Below are 24,762 nucleotides of genomic sequence, written 5' to 3'. Positions count from 1 at the left end.
CAAGGTCTGAAAGGCGGTGTGTCTAGTGACCAGAGATCCAGAGAATCTGGTTTCTGCCTGTCTCTGCCTGATTTTCTGTGTGACTTCAGGGAAAACTACTTGGCATGTTTGTTTCTCTTCACCTTATTTGCCTTTTACATGATGGTAGAGCACTGTCATGTAATTGCATGCACTTGATGGGGCTATGGTGTTATAAATGATGAGGCATTGAAGATCATGTTCTTCAAGCTGGAAGATCTCACACTAAAATGAGCAAATGCAGAGACTGGAGGGGTTTGATGTTACCCCCGATAGATAGCAACTTTTAACTGATTAAAAATACAAGATTAGGGAAAACTTTAGCTTCCTAAAAACATCCAAAGTGAGGATAGGTAAGCGGAGGAAAGCTGTCTATCAAACAGAATGCAGAACTCACAGAAAACAGTTTCCCCTGTGCCTAAAGGCAGGGGCTATAAAATAGAAGTTTTTTTCCCTTCACAAATCATTTAAACATAAGTAAGAAATCAGTAGCTCCCTCTTCAGAAGCACCCTAAGGAATAAAAATGCAGTGAATCATGGGTATTTTATTACTAGTCTGTGTGTCTATCTGATGGCAGGCATCAATGGCTTCCCTTACACGGGCTGCCCAGGGGGATAGAGGAATGCAGGGAATAGCTTACTAGTTTCTGTGTCTGTCTAGTGGCAGAAATCCATGTTTTCTTATAGAAGACACTGTGGTAATGCACGGGCAGCATTTCAGTGCGTGTGCCTGGCTTTCTGGTGGCAAAGCATAAAGTGGGATTGAAATGTTGCCACTCACGAAGCGCCTGCTGTGCCAGCGAGGCACGATCAGCCCCCTGCAGTAGAGGCAGAAACTTTCCCCATGCAGATTTGTTAGGGGTAGCCAAGGACAAATGTTAGGAGACCAGGAATGCTGGGAGGGGAATATCCAGTTTAATAATAGAAACAGATACTGATACAGGGGTTTGTTCTGCCTTATGGGGAGGGAATACAGGCAGAAAGGTAGTGGTTAACACTCAGGTTAGGGTGGAAGTGCAATAAGGCATCAAATGCTTACATTGGTGCATCTTACTGCTTTCAGAGAGCTGCTTCTGTGTGACTCTCGACAGCACTGCCAGTACTTGGCATAATCTGAGGTTCACAATCAAGAACAGGGGGTCAGAGAGGACCAAAGCCAGCCAGTCCTGGAGGAAGACATTTCTTACCCATGTTGCTGGGTGATCTCAGTTATAGTGTTTGTATTTTATGTGCACACTCCTTAGAGAGGGACTGGCTACCAGGCCACGAGCATCATCCAGTGCAGCCCATAATATCTATCTGAGCTTTAATACTTTGGATAGAAAGGTAGCCGTGTCACATCTTCACTGGAGACCACAGGGAAGAGTAAAGATACACTGGGTAACTTCAAACAAGCTGGTGGGGACAGAGGGCACTCCAGCTGAACTCAATGGGGTAATTTACCAGAAAGCTGGTTAAATTGGCCTAATTACTTCATACTAACCCTGCTTTCTGCTGCTAGCCTCACGTTACTGTGGGAGCTAGGTGGTTTCAAAATGGCTTTCATGTCTCTGCTTTACATCGCAGCATGATGCACAGACGCACGCCAAGTCTTGATTTAAAGACTGTAAGTAACAGGAATCTTGTTGATCCCTAGATAAGATACCACAGTGATGAACCGCCCTCATTGTTAAAATTGTGCATGTTATTTATTAGCATAGACCAGTCTATACTGATAACATTCTGATCTTAAAGGGAAAGGGTTTCTAAACAGCATGGCTGGTGCTCTTAAACCTCTTGGCTGCTTCTGAAGATTGCTTTTTCCTGATAATAACAGTGCTCCAAGATCTAAGGCAGGAAGAGCTGCTCGCGCCTCAGCTCAGTTCACGCTTCTGTTCATCATTTCCTTATAGCAAAACATCATGTAAAAAACAAGCCGTATAAAATGTTGTTCCTGCCGTGATTTATTTTGTTTTCCCGGTGTCTGGAGACACGATGTTCTCCCGGCCCCTCGCAGCGCTTCTCAGCGCTTGGCCTGGCTGTTTCTTGTGGAAAATCATAAAAATAGTTGGTGAGCAGAAGAGAGATGCGAAGCGCTTTGGTGGTCTGATCAGGGAGGGTACGGAGAAAGGCTCTGTGTTTTGTTTTGAGTGAAATGACTGGCTGGATCCTTTACTGATGGCAGAGACACCCCAAACTGCAGCAGAGTTTGGTATTTTTCTTCTAAATCATTATTTTCATTTAGGATGCTGGAATGCTTGGCGTGCACCTCCTCACTGGTATGTTTTCAGTTTAAACGACTTTCTGGTGTTTTGGTGAAGGTAAATAAGCATCCTGACAGGGCAACCCTTGGAGCAGGCCAATCGCCAAGGCCAGCTGAAATTTAATAAGACGGAGGGTGAGTAATTCCCAGTCTCACAGGAGATCGGGAGACATGGACAGCGCGTCTGAGTCAAAGGGCTGGAAACCAACCTCAGCAGGCTTTGGATGAGGCGAGTAAGAGAAGAGCTGGCCAGCTGAGAGAGGAAGTTGTTAATGCTTCAGTAGTAATTGCCTGGGGGGAAAGAAGCTGTAATCAAAGGCTATTAGCACCAGAAATATAATTTACCCAATGTCATAATATATGGAATTAGAGGTATCATTTCAGTGAAGACATGCGTCACGAATTCAGTTTTAACAAGAAAACCAAATTTTGCTGCATTTTCCAGACCTTTTGGTCTGTGCTGGTTTTGAAAGGAAAAGAAAAAAGCCCAGAACTCTTTCATAAATACATTGAAATCAATAAATGTGAAAGCACAAACTTGAAAAGAGCTATCGCTGAAATTATAACAACTGAAGCTTAAAATATTTAGTTACTCAATATCGAATTAACGCCTACAAAGGAGGTTTGGAACTACATGATCTTTAAGGTCCCTTCCAACTCTAACAATTCTATGATTCTATGACTTGCAGATATACTATACAAATCCTAATCCAAAAATGAAGAAAATGGCAAAAAATAACATTTACTATAAACACTCTGGGATATGGCTACTTTCATAGTGGTATGTGGATAATAATTTTATGAATAGCCCTAAGTCACTTGTGGCCCAGGCATGGAGCTACTATTACCAGCATTGCTTTTGGTGTCATCATCACAGTGACCTAAAATATCATCATGCTTCTTGGACACCCTGTAGGAGAGTCCTTGGATCTCAACTCACCCTAATTTACTCTGCTTCTGTTATATCTGCAAAGATATTGTGTACATTGTAATCGAGTGGCTAAAGAGCCCAGTTCCCCCTTGGATCTTTCACTGCTGACTGAGGGGATCATTGCCCCACAGTGTCATGACTCTTTCCATAAAGTGATGTGCAGGGAATTGCATAGGGGAATTGAAATTCCAAGTTGGACGCTCAGACCTTCACGTATGTGCCAGTTCTAGCCGAGAAAGAAGATGTCTTAGAGAAAGTAGGAAACTCGCAACATGCAGCCAATGTTTTGTCAATACTCTATGGACAATATTCCGTATCGACCCCTTTTCACTACAGTCCACACTTTCTATCTCTAGCTAATGTATATGCATACACATAAGTGTTTTGATTTGCCACTTCATTTAACTCCTCTGTGCTAGGAGAAATACTAATATTTATTTCAGAACACTGTAAAGCTTTTCTGCTGCAATGTCTGCTTTCTGATTCCAGGAGAACACTGTCATGTGAAAGAACCTATTCAAAATCCATTGCATTCCCGTCCTTTTAATTTATGCAGTCAGATTTATACTCTAACTTCACATCTCAGTTCTTGTCTGCTCTTGAGTTCATTTGCTTTCATAGCAGACAGAGCTGCTGAAGTGGCTGCATACATACCAGCCTCCTTACACTGGAATGATATTGTCCCTAGGTGGGTTTCCTCATAATTGCCACAGATCCTCCCAGAAATTCTGGCGGAGCACAGAGCACATCACAAGTCCAGCAAACGTGAGACCATCAGATGATAAAAGCCTGTTTGTGCTGCTCTTAACTCGGTAGGAGTAATAGCTGATTCTTCACATGCCCAAAATGAAATAAAGGGGGGTACTCAAAGAGTTTGTGATTACACGGTCACTTTAATCTGGCAGAAATCTGGCTGCTGCTGAAAGGGGTTGTTCCACTCCTCTCCCCCCTCTTCCTCTGCACCCAGTCACTCTTTTCACCCACTCTCGTCTGGCACCAGTGTTGCTATGGCCTTGGAACAGAGCTGATCCAGCTGAATATCAGCTCCCTTAGTTGTATGCTGTGTTTTTCTTTTTTAATTGGTTTCTGAGGGTGGCACAGCCACATGATTGCTTGTGCTGGTGTAAGAGAGCACGGAAATGAGTGTCTGGGGGAAGAGGGAAGGGAAGAACCACTTTTTCAGTAGCAGCCCAAAGGGCCGTTGAATGATGGCCTGATCAGACTAGAAGCATCAAACCCACACAAGCAAAACTAGGTAGGATGTGAACCTCTCACATCCCTTGGTAACTCCTGTGCTCCTCTGTCATAAGCACCTTCCCCTGTCCCAGTAGCCACCGTACACTTGGGGTTTGCAAGCACCATCTCTTCAGCAGCAAACACATTATCTCTGTTGCCTTCTTTCTCAGCTTGTGATTTCTACAGTCCCGCAGCAGTCCTGCTCCCAGCATGTCAAATTAATTCCCATCTCCTGTTTGTTCTCATTTTTTGCCTTTTCCCCACCATGTGCACGCCATCCCAAACTTTTCCACAGACCAGTCAACCAAATTAAAACAACGTATTTTTCCAAATTATCTAAACAATGAGCATTTCACTTCTGAGACCCAGCCCAGAGATCCTTTCCCAATTCAGTGAAATATTGTCCTGGTTCTGTTAGGCTTAGGGGCAACACGCAGTATATACACAGTTGAGTTATCCCAACAGCAGAGCAGTGCTTCAGTTGTGGCTCCTGGGTTTCCTCCTTTCCAAAAGAAGCAATCCGTGTTAGCATTGTGCTTGGCTCCTGCTGCGCTCCCTCCTTGCCGCCTGGCTGCTGCGGTGCGCGAAGGGTGCCAAACCAGAATTCCTCAGCTCCCCTTCCCAGCCCACCCGTTCCCCACCCGTCTGTGTGGGAATGGGGAGGGACAGTGCTGGGACCTGCTGCGCCAGCAGCCAAGGTAGGAGAAGACAGACAGAGCTCCCAAACTCTGCCATAGGAGAAAAATCCTCATCCCCGCTGCTCAGAGTGGGCAGGTTCAAACCCATTGGCAGCAATAACTTCTGTCACATCAGTGACTTTCTTTGCCGTGGTGTCCACAGCCCTTGTGTGCAGCACATCTGCACAAGACGAGAGCAGAATGTGCTGACAAAAGGGAGCACAGAACCCAGTAACAGAACAAAAGAAAATGCAGGATCATCCTGGAAAGACACAAATCTTCCAGGTCAGTGTTTTCCATTTGCTAACACTTGTTGCAGTTTTATCACAGAGCCGATGATCACTGTTGCTGGTTATATGCACCTTCTGAATGCAGTTGTCTGGTACAGAACAGCTCAACACCACAGATTTCATCTCTGCTGTTGTTTCAGTCACACTGGGTGAGAGTCTGTGACACCTGATAGCAGTTAATATCACTGTATCTGCAAATCAGCCCATTCAGTCAGGGTAGCAGAATCTGGGTGGAAACTGTTTACACTGATTTGCTGTATTTATTCCCCCTGCTGCAGTAGAGGCTGATACCCAGTGGCCTGTCCAGGTTTAAAAGATGTGAAAATCTGGCCATTAACAACTTAAAATCCCTTGTTGGAGAAAAAAGGTGAGGTTTCATTTTCAGATGGAACCTCCAAAATCAGTTTGCTGGGACTTGCCATGAGGAGTGCTATCGTTCCAGTAAAATCTGGGCCGATGAGAAACACTTGCATTCTTAGGATAAAACTTAAGGTGACATCAAGGCTTTATTGTAACTGCATTCTGAGATAAATCATATACACAATTTAACAAAAGATTCTATGAAACAAACTGGAGGTTCCTGCAAAGAAATATCTTCATGGTTTGACTCAAAACCCAGGGGAAAGTCGCTCAACTCCTTTTTCACTTAGGGGGAAATGTGCTCTTTCTTGCTCTTGTTTTCCTTTTATTTTTTGGTAGCTTGAAATAGTTTCTCTTTCTCTGACTCACTCTGGTCTGTTCCCTCCCTGCTCTTGGAGCTCATTTCTATTTCTTTGTCTCCAAAAAAGATTGCATTTGTATCATCTCCAGAGAGGTCACCGGAGGTACATTGAGTGCTCACTGGATATGTTACACATCTGGTTTATATCCTCCTCCACTGAGCCACTTCACATCCCAGAATACAGTATTTCTGTATTGTTGCCATATATCAAAATGCAGCCGCACAGACGGTGGGGCTAGGTAGGCACAGCTACACCAGACACTTCCTCATTAATTCCATTCAATTAATATAAAATAGCCACTCTTCTTGTAAGCACAGCTCCCAGTTCTTGAAGTAGAAGCAATATCAAACTGAAGAACCATGAAACAGTGTACACTTCTGCACCAGAAGGGTTTTCTTTGCGACAGCCTTTTAGCATTTGTGTATAAAGTGAGTGAGACGCTCCTTTTAGGGACAGAAAGAATAAATTTCCACTTAGAATTTGTGGCAGTCTCTCATTTTTCATGGTATGGACTGCAACAGACATTGCCATACTAGTGATTCTTGGTAGATTCAGGGGCTTCAACAGAGGAGGTAACACATGTCCTATAGGTGACCCAAGGACAAACGTAAGAAGGCAGCAGATGTTCAGTGCCTTCAGAGTGGCATCTGCTGCCCCTTTTCTGCCAACTCATCTGCTCTCCTCTTACGAGACAGGACAGTAGCTCTGGAGGCAGAATGTAAGGATTGTGCCAACAATAATCCCTGTGGCACTGCCACTGTGGGCCAAGAGGTCCTCAGAGCACAGGAGGAAATACTTTATGCTGCCTTGGGCTTTTCTGAGTCTGGCACCACCTCACTGTGGGAACATTTTGTGCCATAAGCAGGTTTGGTTTGGCCTGTTACCAGCAACAGAAACTTCCTTTGGGGTCATCTGTAAGTTTGCACTGATCTTTGCTCAGCTTTCGTGGTGTTTCAGGCTGGTGCAGTGGCAAAGGCCAGGCAGGGTTACAGCCATCACCCGGTGTGATGAGCTGGTGCGGTTCCGAGGCAAGCATACAATGTTAGTGGACTGACTGACAGGCTGACAGACTGGCAGCCAAGCAGTGTGCTGGGCAGCCCCAGAGCAAGCAGGTTCATGAGGAACCCCTTGGCACTGCAACCACGCAGTGAAACTGCAATGTTGTGAGGGATTCAGGAATCCCAAAGATCAGCTCTTGTCATTGTCATCTCTGCTTCTGTAAGCAGTTGGGTTTGCAAAATCATCTCTCTGTGTCCTGAAAGGTGTGGCAGGAGCAGGAGCTGGCTCAGGCAGCCCATGGAAGAGGCGCAGCACCCACTGCCCATTGTCGCCATCCATCCTTCCATTCATACCCCAAACGTGTGTGCACACATGCACCAGCACACACCCAGTTTCACTCTGATTTGTCCCTGGATTGAATTAAGCTGAAGGATCAAAGAGCAAAGCAGGGACACTGTTTCCACACAGAGCAGAGGCAGGGACACTTCTCTCAGAAACCATCCTGGTGTTTGTCCCTGCTGGCCTCACCTGATTCAATCAAGTACAGCCAAAGGTCTTCTGTTTCCAGCCCTAGCTCGCTCCCATCACATCCCCCTCAGCTTTCTTCCCACCTGGGCTCCATCCAACTTTGTCCCATGTTCTCCAAATTGCCAGAAAGTGTAATTCCTTTTTTTCCCCTGGAGTTGGCATTAAAGCTGGAAGCAGAGACATTTCTGTCTGGTCAGAGGGGGGGAATATCTGTTCCAAATGCTTTTGAAATAGGCACATCAAACTTTATGACACTCCTTTTAGAATAGTGGATTCTATTTTCCTCATATAAACTTTGGTGGAGCAGTTTTCCATGCCCGCATACATGCAGACTGCTTTGTTCCAGGGCTTGAGGACGTTGGCTCTCCAGTAATTGAGCCATGCACAGATTCTCAATGTGAGCTTGCATTTTTGGAAGCATTACATCTTCAATTTTAGCTTAAAGTTCTATTGAAAGTCTGGCTCTTGATCAATAATGATATACAGTTATGGAGCTTTTCAGTTTAATGCAAACTCTCGGTGCTAACTTCAGTAGAATTAGGATACTTTAGTTGCTGGTTCATTATTCCACCCAAAATATTTTAGGATGGTTGAAGTGACGTATTTATAGTTGCTAAGTACCTCAGCCTAATCACAATCAATCTGAGCATTGTTCCTGTGATAGCAAAGGAGATCAGAAGGTGATGTTTGTCGGGGTAAAATCTGGTCGTGAGGCAAATAAGTGAACAATGTCTGCATGCTAATGTTATAGTAAATGCTGATCTCCCTGATTCTCAGTAACCACTACAATTCCTTGCAACATCTAATCAGCTCTGTCACCACATGGGTGAACACAGCCAGTGCAGTCCAGAGTCAGTAAATTGGTCTATATAGCAACATTATATGGGGAGATGTTCGTATGCTGCTTGCCATTAACAGGACCTGAGTTTCAACAGGGAACATTCGGCACTTCTGTAACTGGATTCCACAAACGTAAGGAAATTAGCCAAAAGTGCATGAGCTAATACATACCTGGCATCTTTTGTAGTCCTCCTCCACAGATAATGCTCTGTAACATCGCTTACAGGATAAAGACAGCAGAAACACAAAGGTGAAAATAAATGAGACACATATGTGGGCTTAAACTGGAGCAACAGTGAAGGAAAAAGTGACCCTTGCTGTCACTGCATACATTTCCTTGTCTTGTTTAATTTAGGAGTCGTGTTCTAAAAGAGCACGTTTTGCTGTTTCTGTTGTCCCTGTGCTGGTCTCTGTGCTGGTGATTTACTGTGTGTAGCCCTGAGCTGTAATCCATTTCTCCCTCTGCTCCAGCGAGTCGTTCCGGGCACGTGTGTGTCCTGCTGCTGACAGCCTTGGAGCCACAGGTGCTGTTCACTTCACTCCTAAGAGAGTGCGGTTTCAACAGCAAAGTTGCTGATGCAAATGGGGCAGAATGAAAAGCTTGGGAATAAATTAATAAATTAACTCAGTGGCCTCAACATTTGTCATCCTGGTAAGTAGGAAATAGATGAGCAAATGAAGTGATGGAAGTGGCCTCCTCCTACCCTGTGGCAGCCATGAATGTCAGATATACAGGATGATTCCTTCTCAAAGCAGAACTGGAGAGGCGTCAGCACTCTGAGTGTGTAAGTAATGCTGCAACACTTAGTGAGCCCAGTCAGTCTGTCATCTGTGCTAGAGCCATGCCTCCTCGGGATGGATCCCAGCCAAAGTCTAAGCAATGCCCTCTGTTCAGGGCACTGCTGAAAATGTACTGCTGGAGTATTTTGTTTGAGGGGAACCCCTCTTTCTTTCTGGGGTGGATGGAACACTGTGAGTACCTCTGGGGTAAGTCACCTCTAAGTGCAGTTGGAATGACTGGTACACAGGCTGACCGGTGGCAGAGCTAAACCAGACAACCACAGTACACAGCCTTAGGCACATTGGCAGTGTTGGGTAAGAAAGCTTTCACCTGGGCAGTTTAACCACAGCTGCAGAATTTACCAAGGAGGAGGCTGTGCAGCTGATAAAAGCCCCTTAAACCACATGGAAGTATCCCCAGTTCACTAAAGCTGGTGTGGAGAAGAGAAATGAGAGGGTCCAGTTCACACTTAAAGCTTGGAGTGAGGCAAGGAAGACGTTTCTAACTCTGACTTCATAGTCTGTTCTATCTATGAGTGATTCTTTCCTGAGGCTGGACTGGAGAGCTGTGGCTGATACAATCACACATAATGAGTTCTGTAGGCATGCACCAAAACAGAGATTGGCTTGCTGTCAGCTGCAGGGATTTTAGTCTTTGACTCTTTCTGTGGTTGTTCACTTTGCTGAAAGTCATTGCACTGAAGGGCCTCTGCAGAAACGCTGTTAGCCCAAAGCCATATTAATATTTAAACTGTTTTTCCCAAGCACTGCCACAGCTGTGCAGTGTGAAATAGGAGACATTTTTCTCTCTTTCCCTGAGCAGCTCTAAAGCATCTAATGATAAACAGGGATGAGTGAAAAGAACAAAGTTTGGGTGTTGCGATAGCTCATCTAAAATACCAACTATTAACACCCCGGTGTAGATGTGAACAAAACTTTGTGCATCACTGAAATGCCCTCAAATGTTGAGGACTTAAAACCAAATTTCTCTGGGCAGAAAGTGTTCTTAAAAACCTTAATTTCTGCAGCTGGGATGCTGAAATGCGATTCAGATCCATCCACTGCTGAAACATAAGCTTAATTTCTATCATTTTGAGTACATTAAAATATCTGTAGACATATACATACATAGGAATAAACAGATGCAAATCTATTACATTTATGTGATTTGCTTTGAAATGAAGTTCGTTGCCTGTGAGCCTAAAATTGTGGTTTTCAAATTGGAAAAGGAATAAATGTACATGCCTGGATGGCAGGGCTGAATGAAAGCAAGCTCTGGCCTACCATGGTGTGCCGTGCTGCTCTTGCCTTCAGGCTTTAGCCTGGCTCTCCTTAGAGTTGCCAATAAACGTCAGAATTGGAAAGGACAAGGTATGTCGTGTTTGGAACTGCTCCCTCCCTAGGGCCACGGGCAGTATCTGCTGTACCCAAGTCATATTTCAAGCTCGTCTTTGTGTCCATGGCTAGAATGATGTTTTCTAAATGGAAGAGGAGGTTCTGATTTCTTCATGCGACTCTAGGAGATAACCAGTAGCAGTTCAGGCTTGATCTATCCTAGAGGGTATTCTTAACACCAACCTGTCATCCCCTTCTGTGTCAGCAAGGAAATGAGCAAGTTTAGGAGTTACCAAAATTGTATTTGGTGACAACAGAAACAAACCTGTGTGAGTACCGTGTATCATAGCCTCTTTACTCCTATGGAAGACTGGGATTCACTGGAGGACTTCCATGAGCAAGACTCACTCATATTTACAGAATGAGGCCCTTACTGTTTATTTTTTAATCATATTTTTAAATTATTTCTTTTTTAGGCTCAGGGCCTCTGATTCTTGTGAATCATGATGTTCAGCTGTTGTGCAGTCTGAGAGTTTCCTCTACAGTCACCTATTTGAAATGCAACTCATACAATAGTATAGGATATCTGTAGTGTAAAATAGTACCAGCAGATAATACAGGACAGGACGGTATAGAATAACCTTCTGTAGACTAGAAAGAAATCAAATCTACAGCTGCACAGTACTGCTGTAAACAGTTCCTGATACATACAGTTATTGACCACAGGTCTAGCTGGTGTGTGAGCAAGAGAATGTTTGCTCTGCAGAACTCTGTCCTTATTCATCCCTAACTACCTGTCAGCTGCTTTCAGGAAGCATTTGCTTTGTGAACATTTCAAAAGTGTGAGGGGTTTTTAAGTCGCTGCAGTTTTGTTTTTAGAAAGGTGAGGAATCCAATACCCTACTCTGAGTAGAGCCCTTTGATGGGTTGGGATGCTGCATGAATGATAAATACACCCGCAGGCTTAGAGTAAATATCCAATAGCATGTAACTAAGGTATAAAGGAGTAAACTTTACACAGGTTGACCACAGAGGCCTTGTCACTTCCCAGTAAATTAGAGAGTCTTCCACTGGACCTGTAAATTTCTTGTACTGGTCTTCTCCCATGACTACAGAAACAGCTGTTTTGATGGACTGTTCCATTCCCTGCAGATGATGAGAGTACAGCGTTGTTCCTGTGCGTGCCATGGCACCAATAAATTGAGCACAAAGCCTTTCTGCAGCTTTTCCCATGGCTGACACTCCGTGTTAGTCATTCCCTTATACTGGTGGGGTTTTTTCCCAGAACCTTGATCAGTCTTTTCCAGGAAAAACATGCTCTACTGGTGACTTATAGGCAGCATGGAGAGGAAGGCCATGCTATAAGCCTGGATTAATTTCACACTTCAGATGTGTGAGTGTGTGAGGTAAAACTACCTCACATAAAAATCCTGTGGGTTTACATACCCTTCTCATGAATGTCCAATCTTGCCCATGATTGCAGAGGGTTTCTTGGGGGAATGGATCCATGGCGTGCTCTGCAAGGAATGGAGACTTCTTGCCTGGTGCTGTGCTTGTGAAACAATCCCTCAGTGGTGCAAAGAGCAAGTGGGAAGGTGCTGGGCAAGGAGGGAAAGCTCTGTGCTTATGCCAGACTGGACGAGGCCAAACCATGTGCTTGTGAAGGATCTGCCACATCCTAGTCAAGGTTCATTTGTAGAGGAAAATGTTGCTATTGCTCCATGATTGGAAGGCGAAGATTCTCCATCCCAAATGTTCCGCAGGCACCTGCGTAGCTGTCTGGGTAGCAATGGGCAAAGATGTTGCCAAGTGAAATTCAGAACTTCATAAGCATGGGATGCTTTGCAACCATAGGAGTAAAACATTCAAAGTATCATGAACACAGGTGTCTGAGCAGGAAAACGGCCATGTCAGTGCTACACAATTGTTCTGTATGCATAGTTACTGAGAGAGTTCAGTGACAATTTTTGTAGACTTCATGTCCCCCGTAATCCATGACAACAAATGGACACTGGTAGAATGCCTATTTTGAGACTCTTCTTTAGAATCAAAGCAATCATGACCTAGAAAGAGCAGATAAATCCCATCATTGTTCATTATTAAGTGTGCTTTATTTATGTTTACATTTGCATTCCTGTTACTGGTAAAGCTTGGTTTTATGTTTGGGTTTTCTTTCTATGCAGCTATGCAGCAAACCCTGTTTATTTAAATCACTCATCACTGATCACACCTCAGATTCCTGGGAGGTAGGTGAGCTCTGCTATAGTCATCTTATGGACATTGCCTGGCCCATTGCCTCCCAGCCAGAGAGGAGCAAACCCATCATTTCTGCAGCATTTAGTTTAAACTGTGTCTCTATCTGATCAATAGAGGCTGTGACAACACTCAGAGTACTCGAGCTTTGTCTGTTAGGCCTGGTTTTGGCCAAAAGTAAAACTGGGCCCACCAAAACGTGAGTAATCTGCTGATTGAACCGGGTAAATCTATGGACTAGAACCATTTATCTTAAATAACCAGGACAAGCCCATATTCTGCAAATAATTATGTGTGTGAGTAATTTTTCTCATCTGCTTGAAGTTTATTACTGATGCTGGAACTAATCCTGTACAGTGCATGGGAAGTATATAGAAGTACATCCTGATTGCATTAAGTGGAATATTAGGCTCTGTTGGAGAGTAGAAGTGCTATGGATCTGATAATCCAGGCATTTTGTAGGCTGGATTCTTGTGTCAGTTTTATAGGCACTATATGGGTACATATTCATAGTCACGGCAAGAGAGTTCAAGAGCAAATGTCTAAGCCAAGCATATTCAGAACATTTAGAACATTTTGCTAAATTGATTTCTGAAGCCACTCAGTAATTACTCTTTATTCTGAAAAATTCAAAATGAAGCAATATTCTGCCCCACTTTGTCTTTGGTCCAAGATCTCCTATATTTAGTGTTGGCTCACTCAGTTTAATAAAGGTATGTGTATGATGCTCTGTGCAAAAAAGAGAGATGCCCAAATGGATCTTTAGATACAAATCCTCCCTGGAAACAAAATGATACTTAAACTCATCATGACTTACTGAAATATCCTGAAAAAGACAGGCAGGACCAAGAGGAGCATGAGATTTGGAATAATGCTGGTGCTTCAAAATTCTGGTTTCATGTTGAGGCTTACACTGGGCTGGACATGCTTGTTTGATGGAACAAGGAGAGTTCATTGAACGTTTTCTGCTTTTTCCTGTTTTTCATTTCAGTGCACATCTTTACCCCCAGACCTGAAACAGGATTAAAATGCCAGAAAGGAGACGGATCACTCAGCATTTCCAATCACGTACCAGAAATCTCAGGACACACAGTTCTCACAAGATTTTCCACCCTTTGTAGACCATAAAAGGCTCCAGATAACCTCCCAAAGTACACGCTCATCTCTTCAGTCATTAAAAAATGAACTTTTACTGAGAATCTAAACTGGATTCCTACCGCAGTGATCATATTCAGTCAATCCAATTTCACTCCATTATTTATGCATTCATTCATTCAGACAGATAACAGAAGCCTTCATTCAAAACAAGGTTCCAATATTCAAAACAAGGCTGCAATTATGGCAAAAAGAAAGCCCTGAAGTACTGCAAGGCAACATTTCCATACACACTCTTTCATTTCAGATGTTATGGTTATTTACTTTGTCTCTGTCTTTGATGTTCACTTTTCAGAATGCTCCAGAGAAGCAGCGCTGTCATCGTGACTAGAAGAGTACACTCTTCAGTCCCCATGAGAAGCAGGCAAATCCTCTGTCATCTAAACTACAAACTGGTAAGTTCAAGGTTTGCATTTCCAATTGCCTTCACCTCTGTGCAAGTGAATTTCACATAAAGCAAGTGATTGACTGGAAATTCCAGTCCTCATAACCAAATACTTCAGGTGCATGATCTCCTGCAAGGTAAGGCAGTCTCATAGAAACAGCCAGTTAGTTGAACTGCCAAATTGCTTAGTGGCAATAGCATAACTCCTTCATATACTATTTATCTGTCTGTGATAAAATCTTTTAGTCTTGGCCTTCCTGAAGAAGTTGATGCTTTCAGAAATGCCAACCTTTGTCTCTTTTCCCTGAGTTACTGTGTGTTTAAATTAGATTTGATATTATTTATGTACTCTTTATAGGGTGGTACTACATTTTGGGCCCTAGGCGCAGTCTGCCTTGTCTGTAAAGGTTTATACTGCACCTAACACCTAGTGCCTTCATCTGCTAAAGATAATAAATATAATAAGATAATGTAATGCCATAAAGAGTGATGCTTTTACCAATTAGTCTGCAGCTTACATTTTGGGGTTACTGGAGAGAGATCAAATGGGACCTACTCTGAGAGGAAAGAACTGCAGCAACACAAAATCCTTTCTTCAGATCTGCATTTGAATGGCAGAGAATATAAAGTCACCACTCCAATGTGCTGTGTAGAAACTTTCAACCATGTCACCCACATAACCATGCAGACTCCACACTAGCATCCCTCTTCACAGCAGTCTTGGATCCAAACGGGGGGAAAATCGGCCATTTGCTAAAGTATTGGTGTTTGGTGGGGGTTTTAAGGTTTAGAGATGACGTTTTCAGTCATCTGAGCTGAACACTTTAAGAAAAGGGGTGAAAAACAAGGGGCAGGGAGAAGGAGGGATGCAGTACTTTGAGTCAGCGTTTGAGAGCTGTGGTGCCGTTTATATGCAGAAACAGTGGCATCTAGTGGGCAAGTTTTCAGATCAGAAGAGACAAAATTAGCAGACACTGAATATAAACCAAGGCAGCGATTAAAGCTAATGATCTATTTATCTGCTTCATAGATTAAAGATTTTCCCAAGTCTTTTGTAATCCTCTTCTGTAAAGGCATTTGAAATCAACTATTTTGCCATTAGCTTTCCCATTCAGTATACAACTTTCAGCACGCTTGTTCATCTTATTTTAGCTATATTAAGCCCTCTCGTGGCTTTCATATGCAAATCCTAATTACATAATGCCATATAGATTATTATAGGGAAGGCCATGGTTTGCATGCATAGAAGTGTAGCATTTTTTCCCCAAGATTTTAGACATGGACCAAATAGACCTTGAACACACTTGATCTATTTCCCCTTTAGATTATTTCAAGCATAGCGTGGCTTTGAAGGAGAGAGCTGAGGAAAAGGCAAGAATCAAAACACAGTGGAACAGCCACACTGAAGGACTGTGAGAAAAGCTTATTACATAGCTTCTGTAGCTATAAATACGGTGTTTATGCAGTGTTAACTTTTTATGCTAATTCTGTATGAGTGTTTTCATTGCTGAGTCATAATAAATACTTGAGTTAATTTATTTATCCCTGACCCTAAGATGCTGTTCTTTTATTAGTCCATGGATCACATGTAAAACACTATAGATTCATTACGGACATACAGAGATGTATAATAAGCAGGGTGACAGGGTGCTACAGCCATTGCAATAGTCTAAAGCAGTCACATCCCTCTCTAGACTTCAGTGTTTGTCAGTGCTGAGCAAACGTATAAGTTTGCTGTGCTGTGATGGCCTCCTCTGCTTTGTCTCTCTCAGGTAGGCTGAAGGGTGATTCTCTGTTTACTTGCAGGGCCCAAATTAATTTGTATGAATGGAGGACTTGGGTTCTTAAATACAGCAGAAGAGCTGAATATATTAAAAAGAAATATCTTGGATTGGATTCTTCACAATTGCAAAGGTACTGATAGGCTTTAGTCTGGGTTTTAATTCTTTACCCTCATAATTTCTGTTCTCTCTCTCTTTCATTACACTTTATTCTCCCTTTATTCTCTATGTTTCAAACTTTCCTATATGGTATCTGCTGTTTTTCTTGTCTTGATGGACCAGGAGGTACTTCTATGATCAGTTCTACCACAGAACAGAAGTGTAGGTACTTTTAGGAGCGTTTACTTTTGCCAAGAAGTTTTAGTGCTGTAATTCTGTAAACACTGGTGAGCTTTGGATTTGAAACTGAGTGCAGATATGGGTTGGCTCTTTAGCCCATTGACTAGATCAGGCATGCAGGCTAAAGACTATTAACATTATACCACAAACTTTTCCCTTATAAAGTGAAAGAGAACATGGAACAGAGACCTGGAAGTACTTCACCTTTCTGTGTTTCTAGTTTTCTCCTTGTGAGTTAGACTTAATAATACTTTACAGATACCTATATGAGATGCGGAAAAGCAGACTTAGTACCAATAAACAGTGTCTATTCCACGTGTGTGCTTTAGGATTAGCTCAGTGTTACTGAGGTAGGCCTAGAAGCTACTATTTAACCTTACTACTTATCTAACTCATGGCTGAATATAAGTAGGTGGGTGTTCTTGTATTTCAGAGAAATACTTACATCTGCTTTCACTGGGTGAAAGTTGGCATAATTGGTTTTGGCATGAACTTTTCACTGTGCAAGAAAAAGCAGAGCCAGGATTTCACCTAATGACTTTAACTTCAGCAGAGATATGCAAATTGAGATCTATGTATTGCCAGTATTATGAATGAAGTACACAATAGCAGCCTGATGATACTTTTTTACCCTCCCAGATTTAATCTGTGATTTCATCTAGACAGAAGGGGAAAAACAAGCCTTTGATGCTTTGAGATTTAAATTACTTCCTTGGAGTCATCTAGGAGAGCTCTCTTACTGGAAGGAAAGTGTACTAGAAGGACTGTTGATCTGTTTCAGTCTATCAGATGCAGCAGTAATTACCTTATATATATATATATATGCACAAAATTGCATTTTATTTGCTACCAGTCCTCAGGCTCTTAGTGCAACTGCAGTGAGGAGCTCTGAAAGTTACTTTATTCCATTCATAACTAATTCTGTTGCCACTGAAGATCATAACAGTCATGTAAGAGCCATCAAGACATTGTTCATGTTGTTTTGCAGGTATCATGTGTTTACCATCTGATTGTACAAGCTATTCGATACCAAGGCAGAAGTTTTAAAGGCACGCAGGCAGAAGAATGGCTGGATACATGTGCCTGACCTGGCAGAATTATGAAGGAAAGGGAAAAGTTGTGCAGAGAAACTACAAAATGGTAAAGACTGCTCCATAGCCCTTCCCAGCTGCTGATCCTAGAAAGTCCTCTGACATTTCCTCAGTATGTCACTGTAATAAGCTTCACTTCCAGTGATTTTTGTATGGGAGACTAAAGTAACAAAATCATCTGAAAATGGGTTTGCATCAAGCTTTTATTATGAAACAGTACATGAAATAGTCATCAGGCAATTAAACATAGATCAGTGTTGCATAAATGTTATGTCTTCATACAATACTGTTATTTAACCTAGAAAACTGTAATTAAGGATTCCTCCAACATTAGGGAGCTGACCTTCTTCTCATGGTTATATCTCCAGTTTTCTATGAAGCTCTCCCTCTAAGTTTCTTCTGCTTCAGACAGTCTGAAGCTGTACCCTTAAAAAGCATACTCTGGAAGTAATCAGTGATTTATTCTTGCCCTTACTTCAGAATCCTCTAATGGTTTGGGGTGGAAGGGATCTTAAAGCCCATCCGCTTTCACCCCCTGCCACGGGCAGGGACACCTTCCACTAGAGCAGGCTGCTCCAAGCCCCTGTGTCCAACCCGGCCTTGAACACTGTCAGGGATGGGGCAGCCACAGCTTCTCTGGGCACCCTGTGCCAGTGCCTCAGCACCCTCACAGGGAAGAGCTTCTGCCTAAGAGCTCATCTCAGTCTCCCCTCTGTAAAGGTTAAAGCCATTCCCCTTGGCCTGTCCCTACAGGCCCTTGTAAAAATTCCCTCTCCTCTGGACTCACTTCAACAGGTCTTTGTTCTGATGTTGGGGGCTCAGCAGCTGAACATTGTACTCCAAGTGACGTACTAGGGGAGACCCTTGATTTATTTATTCATATATGCAATCATTACTGGTAGAAAATATATGGTGGTCTATAACATAAAACTTCCATTTACAGTTGGAAGTTTTGCTCTATCACTAGGATTGCACTGTATTGCAGAGATTCAGCTCTACAATGAGCACGTAGCCAATGCAGGAATAATCTCTTCCTCCTTAACATAATCATGGTATATATCCTCTTCAGTGGCTGTGAAGAGATCTGTGGAAAGAAAGAGATCTGCAGAGAAAAAAGAAAATGTCGTTTAAAAACATGACTAATGTTACTGACATTACTAATAACAGAAAGGGCTTCAAATCATTTAAGCACTTCTCTAACATGAATTCTTCATGATTGCCTGTGAGCAGCTATAGTGAAGGATTCCAACAGCCAGCGAGCCAGCTTTCAACTGTGCCTCAGCTGGAAGATGTTTTGAAATCTGCCAACTTGCCTCCTTGGGGTAAGGTTTGGGAATTTTGTGTTTTTGTTTTTAAATAAGTTTCAGACCTTTGGCTTACTGTGGACTAACAGAGCTCCACTGAAGTCTAGCACAGCATCAAAGGCATTTAGATATGTACAGATACAAATAAATAGCAGAATTTTAAGCAGACAAACTTTCTGTCTTTGAAACAGATCAGCCCTGACAGACACCGTCTCTGTTTTACTTGGTTTTGAAAGTATGGAGCTAAACCTGCAACTTGCATGTTACAAGGTTAACTGTAAGTGATACGGCATCACTGTTATGGTGATGATTCGGATTTATCCCAGTTGACAAATATCATGTCTGTTTGAAGAATGTGAGAAGGAAGGTTCATCCTGTTATAAGCATTTACAGATGTAAGTATATCTTCTTATTTTGGCATCATTTTGGCTGTTGGGTAATTAGAAGAGTTTACTTGTATTTTATACTCCTTACCTCGATGCATCCCGTTTTTTTAACGTAGTGATAAGCTGATGCTCCATGCAAAACACACAAGGAAAAAGGATGACCATATCACAAACCAGTGTGCATGGAGTACTACTGGGATGTGTCATTTTGTCACCGATTGGCTTGTTAGTAGTGCCTGGTTTCTGAGCTTTGCTTTGGAACATATTTTCCCATTAAATTCCATGATGCATGTGATAAACAGAGGCAATAAAGCAAATGATGGTGTCTATTACACTGATGTTAAAACCATGCACAGAACTAATAATCCATGCAAGCTCTGTGAGAATGTTCCATGTTAATGTTTGCCAGAATGTGTACTAAATAGTGAATTCCATCTAAAAAGTCAGCAGCCAGCAAATTATTTCAGCTGAGATACTGCAGAACAGGCTCAGCTCCTAGCAGGTCAGACTGCATCTTACATATCCTGCCACAGTCCTCCAGAGAGCTAATGAACAAGTCCAAGACTTAAACACACGAGTTGGAAAAGGAGTACAAGCAGACAGGAAGGAAACAGGAGCAGTCTGAAGCAACATTAGTAAGAATGTTTTGTGGTCACTAACTTAAATCCATGTAGCACAGAAATTGATAACCACATGTTTTAGTAACAACAGACTGCAGTGACACAGTTGATGCCAAGGACACTTGTGTTTCCCTGCCACTAATCTGTTGCCAGACACCTTTTAGCACAAGGTACTTCCTCCAGCCACTGATTATTCCCTCCTCCTCCTGTTTTTGGCTCTGCCCTTTATTACAAAGAAAGAAACAGGCACAGCAAAAGAAATCTATCTACCATTTGTGGGGTAGGCAAGACCATTAGATTGGATGCACCAGATCCCTGTTGCAGTGTGGGAGGCAATGCGGATTCAACCAGTGTTCAAGGAATTGTTCTTCTGCTCTCTGCTCCAGGCGCTGGAGGTAAAGCATGTACTCCTGTTGGAAGACAAGAAAAAGTAATTTAATTTTGTGATCACTCATGTCTAATGTCAGGCCAGTGAACCTTACATATGAGCAAGTAATTTACCCCTTAAAATCATCAAATACAGTGAAATGGTGATGCCAATCAGCTTCCCCAACCTAGCAGTATTTACTGACTGACATCAGTAAAAGCATTGAGCAAGAATTTTACAGTATTCATAAATTAGGGATTCTGCATACACATTTCTTATTTGCATAGAGACACAGAAGCTTCTGTTGGTCCTGAGGGTACAGAAGGATTCTCACAGATAGGTCTGTTGCAGCCTCTTTTGAAAATAGATTCCTGCTGATTAAAAACCATGAGCCCCTGACAGGATCATATGGCAGTACACCAAAGAGTTCTAGTTAGTAGCGTGCATCAGTGCCGACTGGTCTTTGTGTAAGCCATAAAATCATGTGCATTTCCCATACTAATTCACAGGGGGTTGGTGTAAGCAAAGAGTTACCAAACTGAGGTGGGCTGCGTACCAAAAACCAGATCTGCACCAGAACAAAACTTACTTCTAGAAACTTACAGCCCCAGTGCCTGAGGGCTCACAAGCTCTGTGAACACAGGGTACAGGTTTTCATATATATCATCCCCCCACTGCTTTGCACAGTAGGTGTTGCGGGATTGGAAGCTGTAGTGTAAACCCTTTGCACTGGCCAAGTATTCCTGCTGTGATCCAGCTCTTTGTGCTGACCAGAGGGTTGGTACACTGGGGGCCAGCAGGCAGCATTAGTATCCTGCTTTTTAATGTGCTTTCTCTCCTGGCAGCACAGGGAGACTTGGCTCAAATCGCTCTGTAAGACTGTTACGAATTTGTGGAGAACAAAACTATACAACTGATAGGACGCTGCGGGATTAAAAACAGGGTCTCAGTCAAAATAAGATTAAAACATGCTGATAAGATAAATGGCACTTTAAATATAATCAGAAATGGCAGATCTTGCTGTCTGTAGCTGAACAGGCTTTTTGAGTGAAACAGCACTTGGAAGGCAAACAGTGTCACAAAGAATTGCAAATTCAGTTCCCCAACTCAGCATGATCTGGCCTAGTACAAACAGCTTCTGCTTAAAATAGATGAACAGAGGTGGGTTCATCCCAACATTCATTTTATTCTGCTACAAAGAATCCATACAAAAGCAGGTTTTCTCCTAGAGCCAGGGGTACAACTATGCACAGGGATAGATGAGCCATGCACCTTCGTTCACAAGGGAATATCCCCGAGTTCCTCATGGAGGGGGAGGATAGGTTTTCTATAAGTAGGTATTTGCTTTTATACTGAAAAACTTGATAATTAGGGAGGAAAACAAATACTCTTCTCTTTGGCTTTTCTTACAGAAAGGCAGAATTGCTGTATAGGAAGAAAATAAAGAAAAAAGAAATGAAAAGAGGGTTGGAATGTCTCAAAAAGGGTTTGCTACTGATCGTGGTAGAATGGAAGTGGCGAGGACAGAGCAGCAGAGGTCAGTGATCAAACACTTTTCTAGCCCTAGCTCCCTTTACTCCCCACCTAGAATCGTGGTACCACAGAATATGGAAGAGAAATTGGAAGGGACCCATAAGGGTCATTGAGTCCAACTCCCTCCTCTTCACAGGGCTACCTAAAGCTAAACCTTAGACTAAGAGTGTTGTGTGGTTTTGGCTCTATTATACAGTCTTCATTGCACAAGATTGTTAACCAGCATGATGTGATATCCTTGTGACAGCTTTGAGTTGCTGTGGCCATCACACTTGACAAAGAAGTGTGTGCAGCAGGAGTGGCACACAGCCAGGTGGCTTCTTTTTGGCTGGTGTACAATAACCACTGGAAAGAGAAGCCCACAACCCGTCTCCACAACCCTGGCACACACTGAGCTCAATCCTGCAACGTACGTAGCACTCCTCATGTCCTACAGAGTTCAGAAGTGCTCAGCACCTTGCTAAACTGAGCCCCGCATGTGTATTTGTCACACATGCACCATCTAATGTGAGCTTCCTCGCTTCTGTGGGTTTTGCCTCTTCAGGACCATGTCATTTGAGCAGTTTATTTACTTTGGAACGAAATAGGCAGTAATTTTAAAATACCTTAAGTACCTCTTGAGAAGTGCAGAATTATACGTTACATCTTGTCAAAGCAAGGAAAACAGAAGGTTCTGTAATTCTTTTTCTTTTCTTGTAATACGGTTTAGAAATAAATACAACTATTTCATGCAATACCAATGCTGCTGCCTTAAGCTAGCAACTGAAAACTCCTACCATATCATAACAAACCATCCTACCTGTAGCATCCATAAATAAGCAAAAGAAGTGATTTTAAAAGCTAGCTGAGAACTACCTCAATCTCCACACCGACCACTGACACCTACATCTCCTTTCTGCCTTGAGTGCAGAATGTGCTGTAAGCAGAAGACATTTCCTGTTATTTAGTTCTTCAGAAACAACCTGATGAAATCCACATTTCTATAAATGAAAAGCCACTTTCTTCTCCATAATTTAATTGACTTTTTTGAACCATGATAAATAATTTCCACATTCTGCAAGCATACATTTCCTCAGCAACATTCAGCACTTGCAGAATGCTGCTTAACAGTAATTGAAAGAATGTAAAGGGTGGGGGGGTAATATTTCACAGAAGAACTCAGCTGCTTAACAGGGTGATATTCATAAGATACTGGTTGGAATTAAATCTCTATAAATCTAATACTAAGCACAAATGTTTTGGGGCTTTTGGTGTTGTGGGGGTTTTAGTTAATGTAATTTAAAACTGAAAGGCATAAATCACCCTCATTGGCTCATCAGGGAAACCAGCTTTTCTCGGTCTGTCTCCACGGCGAGTTCTCAGAATCTGTTTGGCATCTTTTCCAGCCAAAACTGGGGAAGTGTCTAAAGATAGAAGAGCAGAAATTAGCTCTGAAATTACCAAAAAGTTAACATTTTATCTGTCAGTTGTAAAACGAAACGTCTCCAAACCTGATTTTTGTCTATATACAAAGTGTTCTTTCATTACAGCCCCTTCCCGGGGGATATAGCATTCCAGGAGATATGAGTGGAATTTTAAACCATTTTTATACTTGTACTTTCTCTAGTTCTACCTGTGTGAAGCAAACCCTACATATTCATGTTACTCTCTAAAATGAGAGAATATAGCAGCACCATCTGATCACTGATGTTAGTGATTCCAGTTCTTTGTTCTTTTCTGTGCTGCTTTACTGTTTAGGACTATATTCAAAGTAATGAGTTAGCCTTTTGTTGCAAAGGAGAGCTTCCACTAAACATTTTGCTTGCAGAACCTTGGGCAAATAATATTAAAATAGTAAGCTAGGAAAATTAAACTTTTTGGTTTTACAAGAAATGAATGCAGAGAGCAAAACATGGAATACAGTAGCATGATTGTTAAAAATCAAATCATGGAAAGTCTGCAATGTAAAAATAGGTGTTATAATTGAAATATGAAGATAGTAAAATGCAAGGTTGAGGAACTAATACTGTTATGGCGTGCTCTGCCATGCTACATACACATGCAGGTTTGTTCCATATAAACTCCTACCTGTAAAAGTGGTCATCAGGATCAAAAAGGAGACAAACACAAGAAACATCTTCATTTTGATTCTGCTGTCTCTCAGCCTGTTCCAAAATGAGTATTGCTGACAGAGGCATCAGCCTATTTGAAGTAGCTACGTCAGTCACAAGTGTTTGTTTATGCTTTGACTAATCTGAGTGATAGCATAACTCTGAAGACATCTGGCCTGAGGTTTTGAATTAGGCTATCATCTGCTCACACGTTCTCAGCGTAACTCTGTTCCTGAGGGACAGAAAATAGAAGTCTGTTTTTCCACGTCAGGCTTCAGAGTTACACTGGATAGTTTACATTTGTGAAACCAAACCACATCACCTTGCATTCAGCATAGAAGCAATGGGGTTGGTGCCTAAGGTGAGCAATTGCTCTTTAAAAGAAACAACTGCCCATTATTGAATGTTAGTTTTAAAGGCTGTTGCAGAGGGACCCCTTTTTCAGAAACTGTCTCAAACTGCAGCACAGAAATGCATATTAATGGGGTTTAACTCTAGCAAAGTCAAATTATCACTGCTGGAAAACACAGCAGAGAGTTTTTTATTACTGAGTTAATAGAACCATGCAAATGAAAACTCACAGAATTCTTCTCTTTTCAGGACAAGGAAAACTTGATCATAAGAAACAGGATTGTAAGTGTTCCTGACTAGTAAGCAGTGTGAAGAAGAATGTAGGATAAGAAGTATTGCTGCAAGCAGCTAGTTTCTGCCTGGAGAAATACGGCAGAGGTTCTCTTCCAAGCAGCGCTGTGCTGGACATACAGCATCACCGATCTGTAGGAAAAGAAGTAAGTGTCCCTTTGAATCTAGGGTATGAAACAGGGCATCAGAATCCATCAGTGGCTCACACAAGGGACATG

General features: G+C 42.3%; 1 protein-coding gene and 2 long non-coding RNA genes across 4 annotated transcripts; 2 read left to right on the top strand and 1 right to left on the bottom strand.

Annotated features, from left to right (window-relative positions):
• Nucleotides 1-1,513: 1,513 nt before the first annotated feature.
• Nucleotides 1,514-13,139, top strand: LOC133225116 (uncharacterized). The gene is made up of 3 exons (XR_009729032.1): nucleotides 1,514-1,624; nucleotides 8,955-9,135; nucleotides 12,782-13,139. It is a non-coding gene; the product is annotated as an uncharacterized LOC133225116 (long non-coding RNA).
• Nucleotides 13,140-14,248: 1,109 nt separating this feature from the next.
• Nucleotides 14,249-19,315, top strand: LOC133225057 (uncharacterized). The gene is made up of 3 exons (XR_009729011.1): nucleotides 14,249-14,401; nucleotides 17,500-17,651; nucleotides 18,672-19,315. It is a non-coding gene; the product is annotated as an uncharacterized LOC133225057 (long non-coding RNA).
• On the bottom strand, nucleotides 17,876-24,503 carry CUNH17orf67 (chromosome unknown C17orf67 homolog). Of its 2 annotated transcripts, XM_061377070.1 has the most exons (4): nucleotides 23,880-24,503; nucleotides 23,115-23,215; nucleotides 20,183-20,322; nucleotides 17,876-18,704 (listed from the first exon to the last, which is right to left on the bottom strand). In XM_061377070.1, the coding sequence occupies exons 1-3, from the start codon at nucleotides 23,932-23,934 to the stop codon at nucleotides 20,206-20,208; spliced, it is 273 nt and encodes a 90-aa protein (XP_061233054.1). In that variant the 5' UTR covers nucleotides 23,935-24,503; the 3' UTR covers nucleotides 17,876-18,704; nucleotides 20,183-20,205. The 2 variants fall into 2 exon arrangements, with proteins under 2 accessions (XP_061233054.1, XP_061233053.1); XM_061377069.1 differs by lacking the exon at nucleotides 17,876-18,704 and having other exon boundaries at nucleotides 20,065-20,322.
• Nucleotides 24,504-24,762: the final 259 nt, after the last annotated feature.

This window comes from Neopsephotus bourkii, unplaced genomic scaffold, assembly GCF_033783945.1.
Source record: "Neopsephotus bourkii isolate Nb327-2 ecotype Australia unplaced genomic scaffold, CSIRO-AGI_Nbou_v1 NB_1749, whole genome shotgun sequence".
Classification (NCBI taxonomy): Eukaryota; Metazoa; Chordata; class Aves; order Psittaciformes; family Psittacidae; genus Neopsephotus; species Neopsephotus bourkii.
The sequence above is the reverse complement of the archived record's forward strand: the minus strand, read 5'-3'. Positions and strand labels throughout refer to the sequence as shown.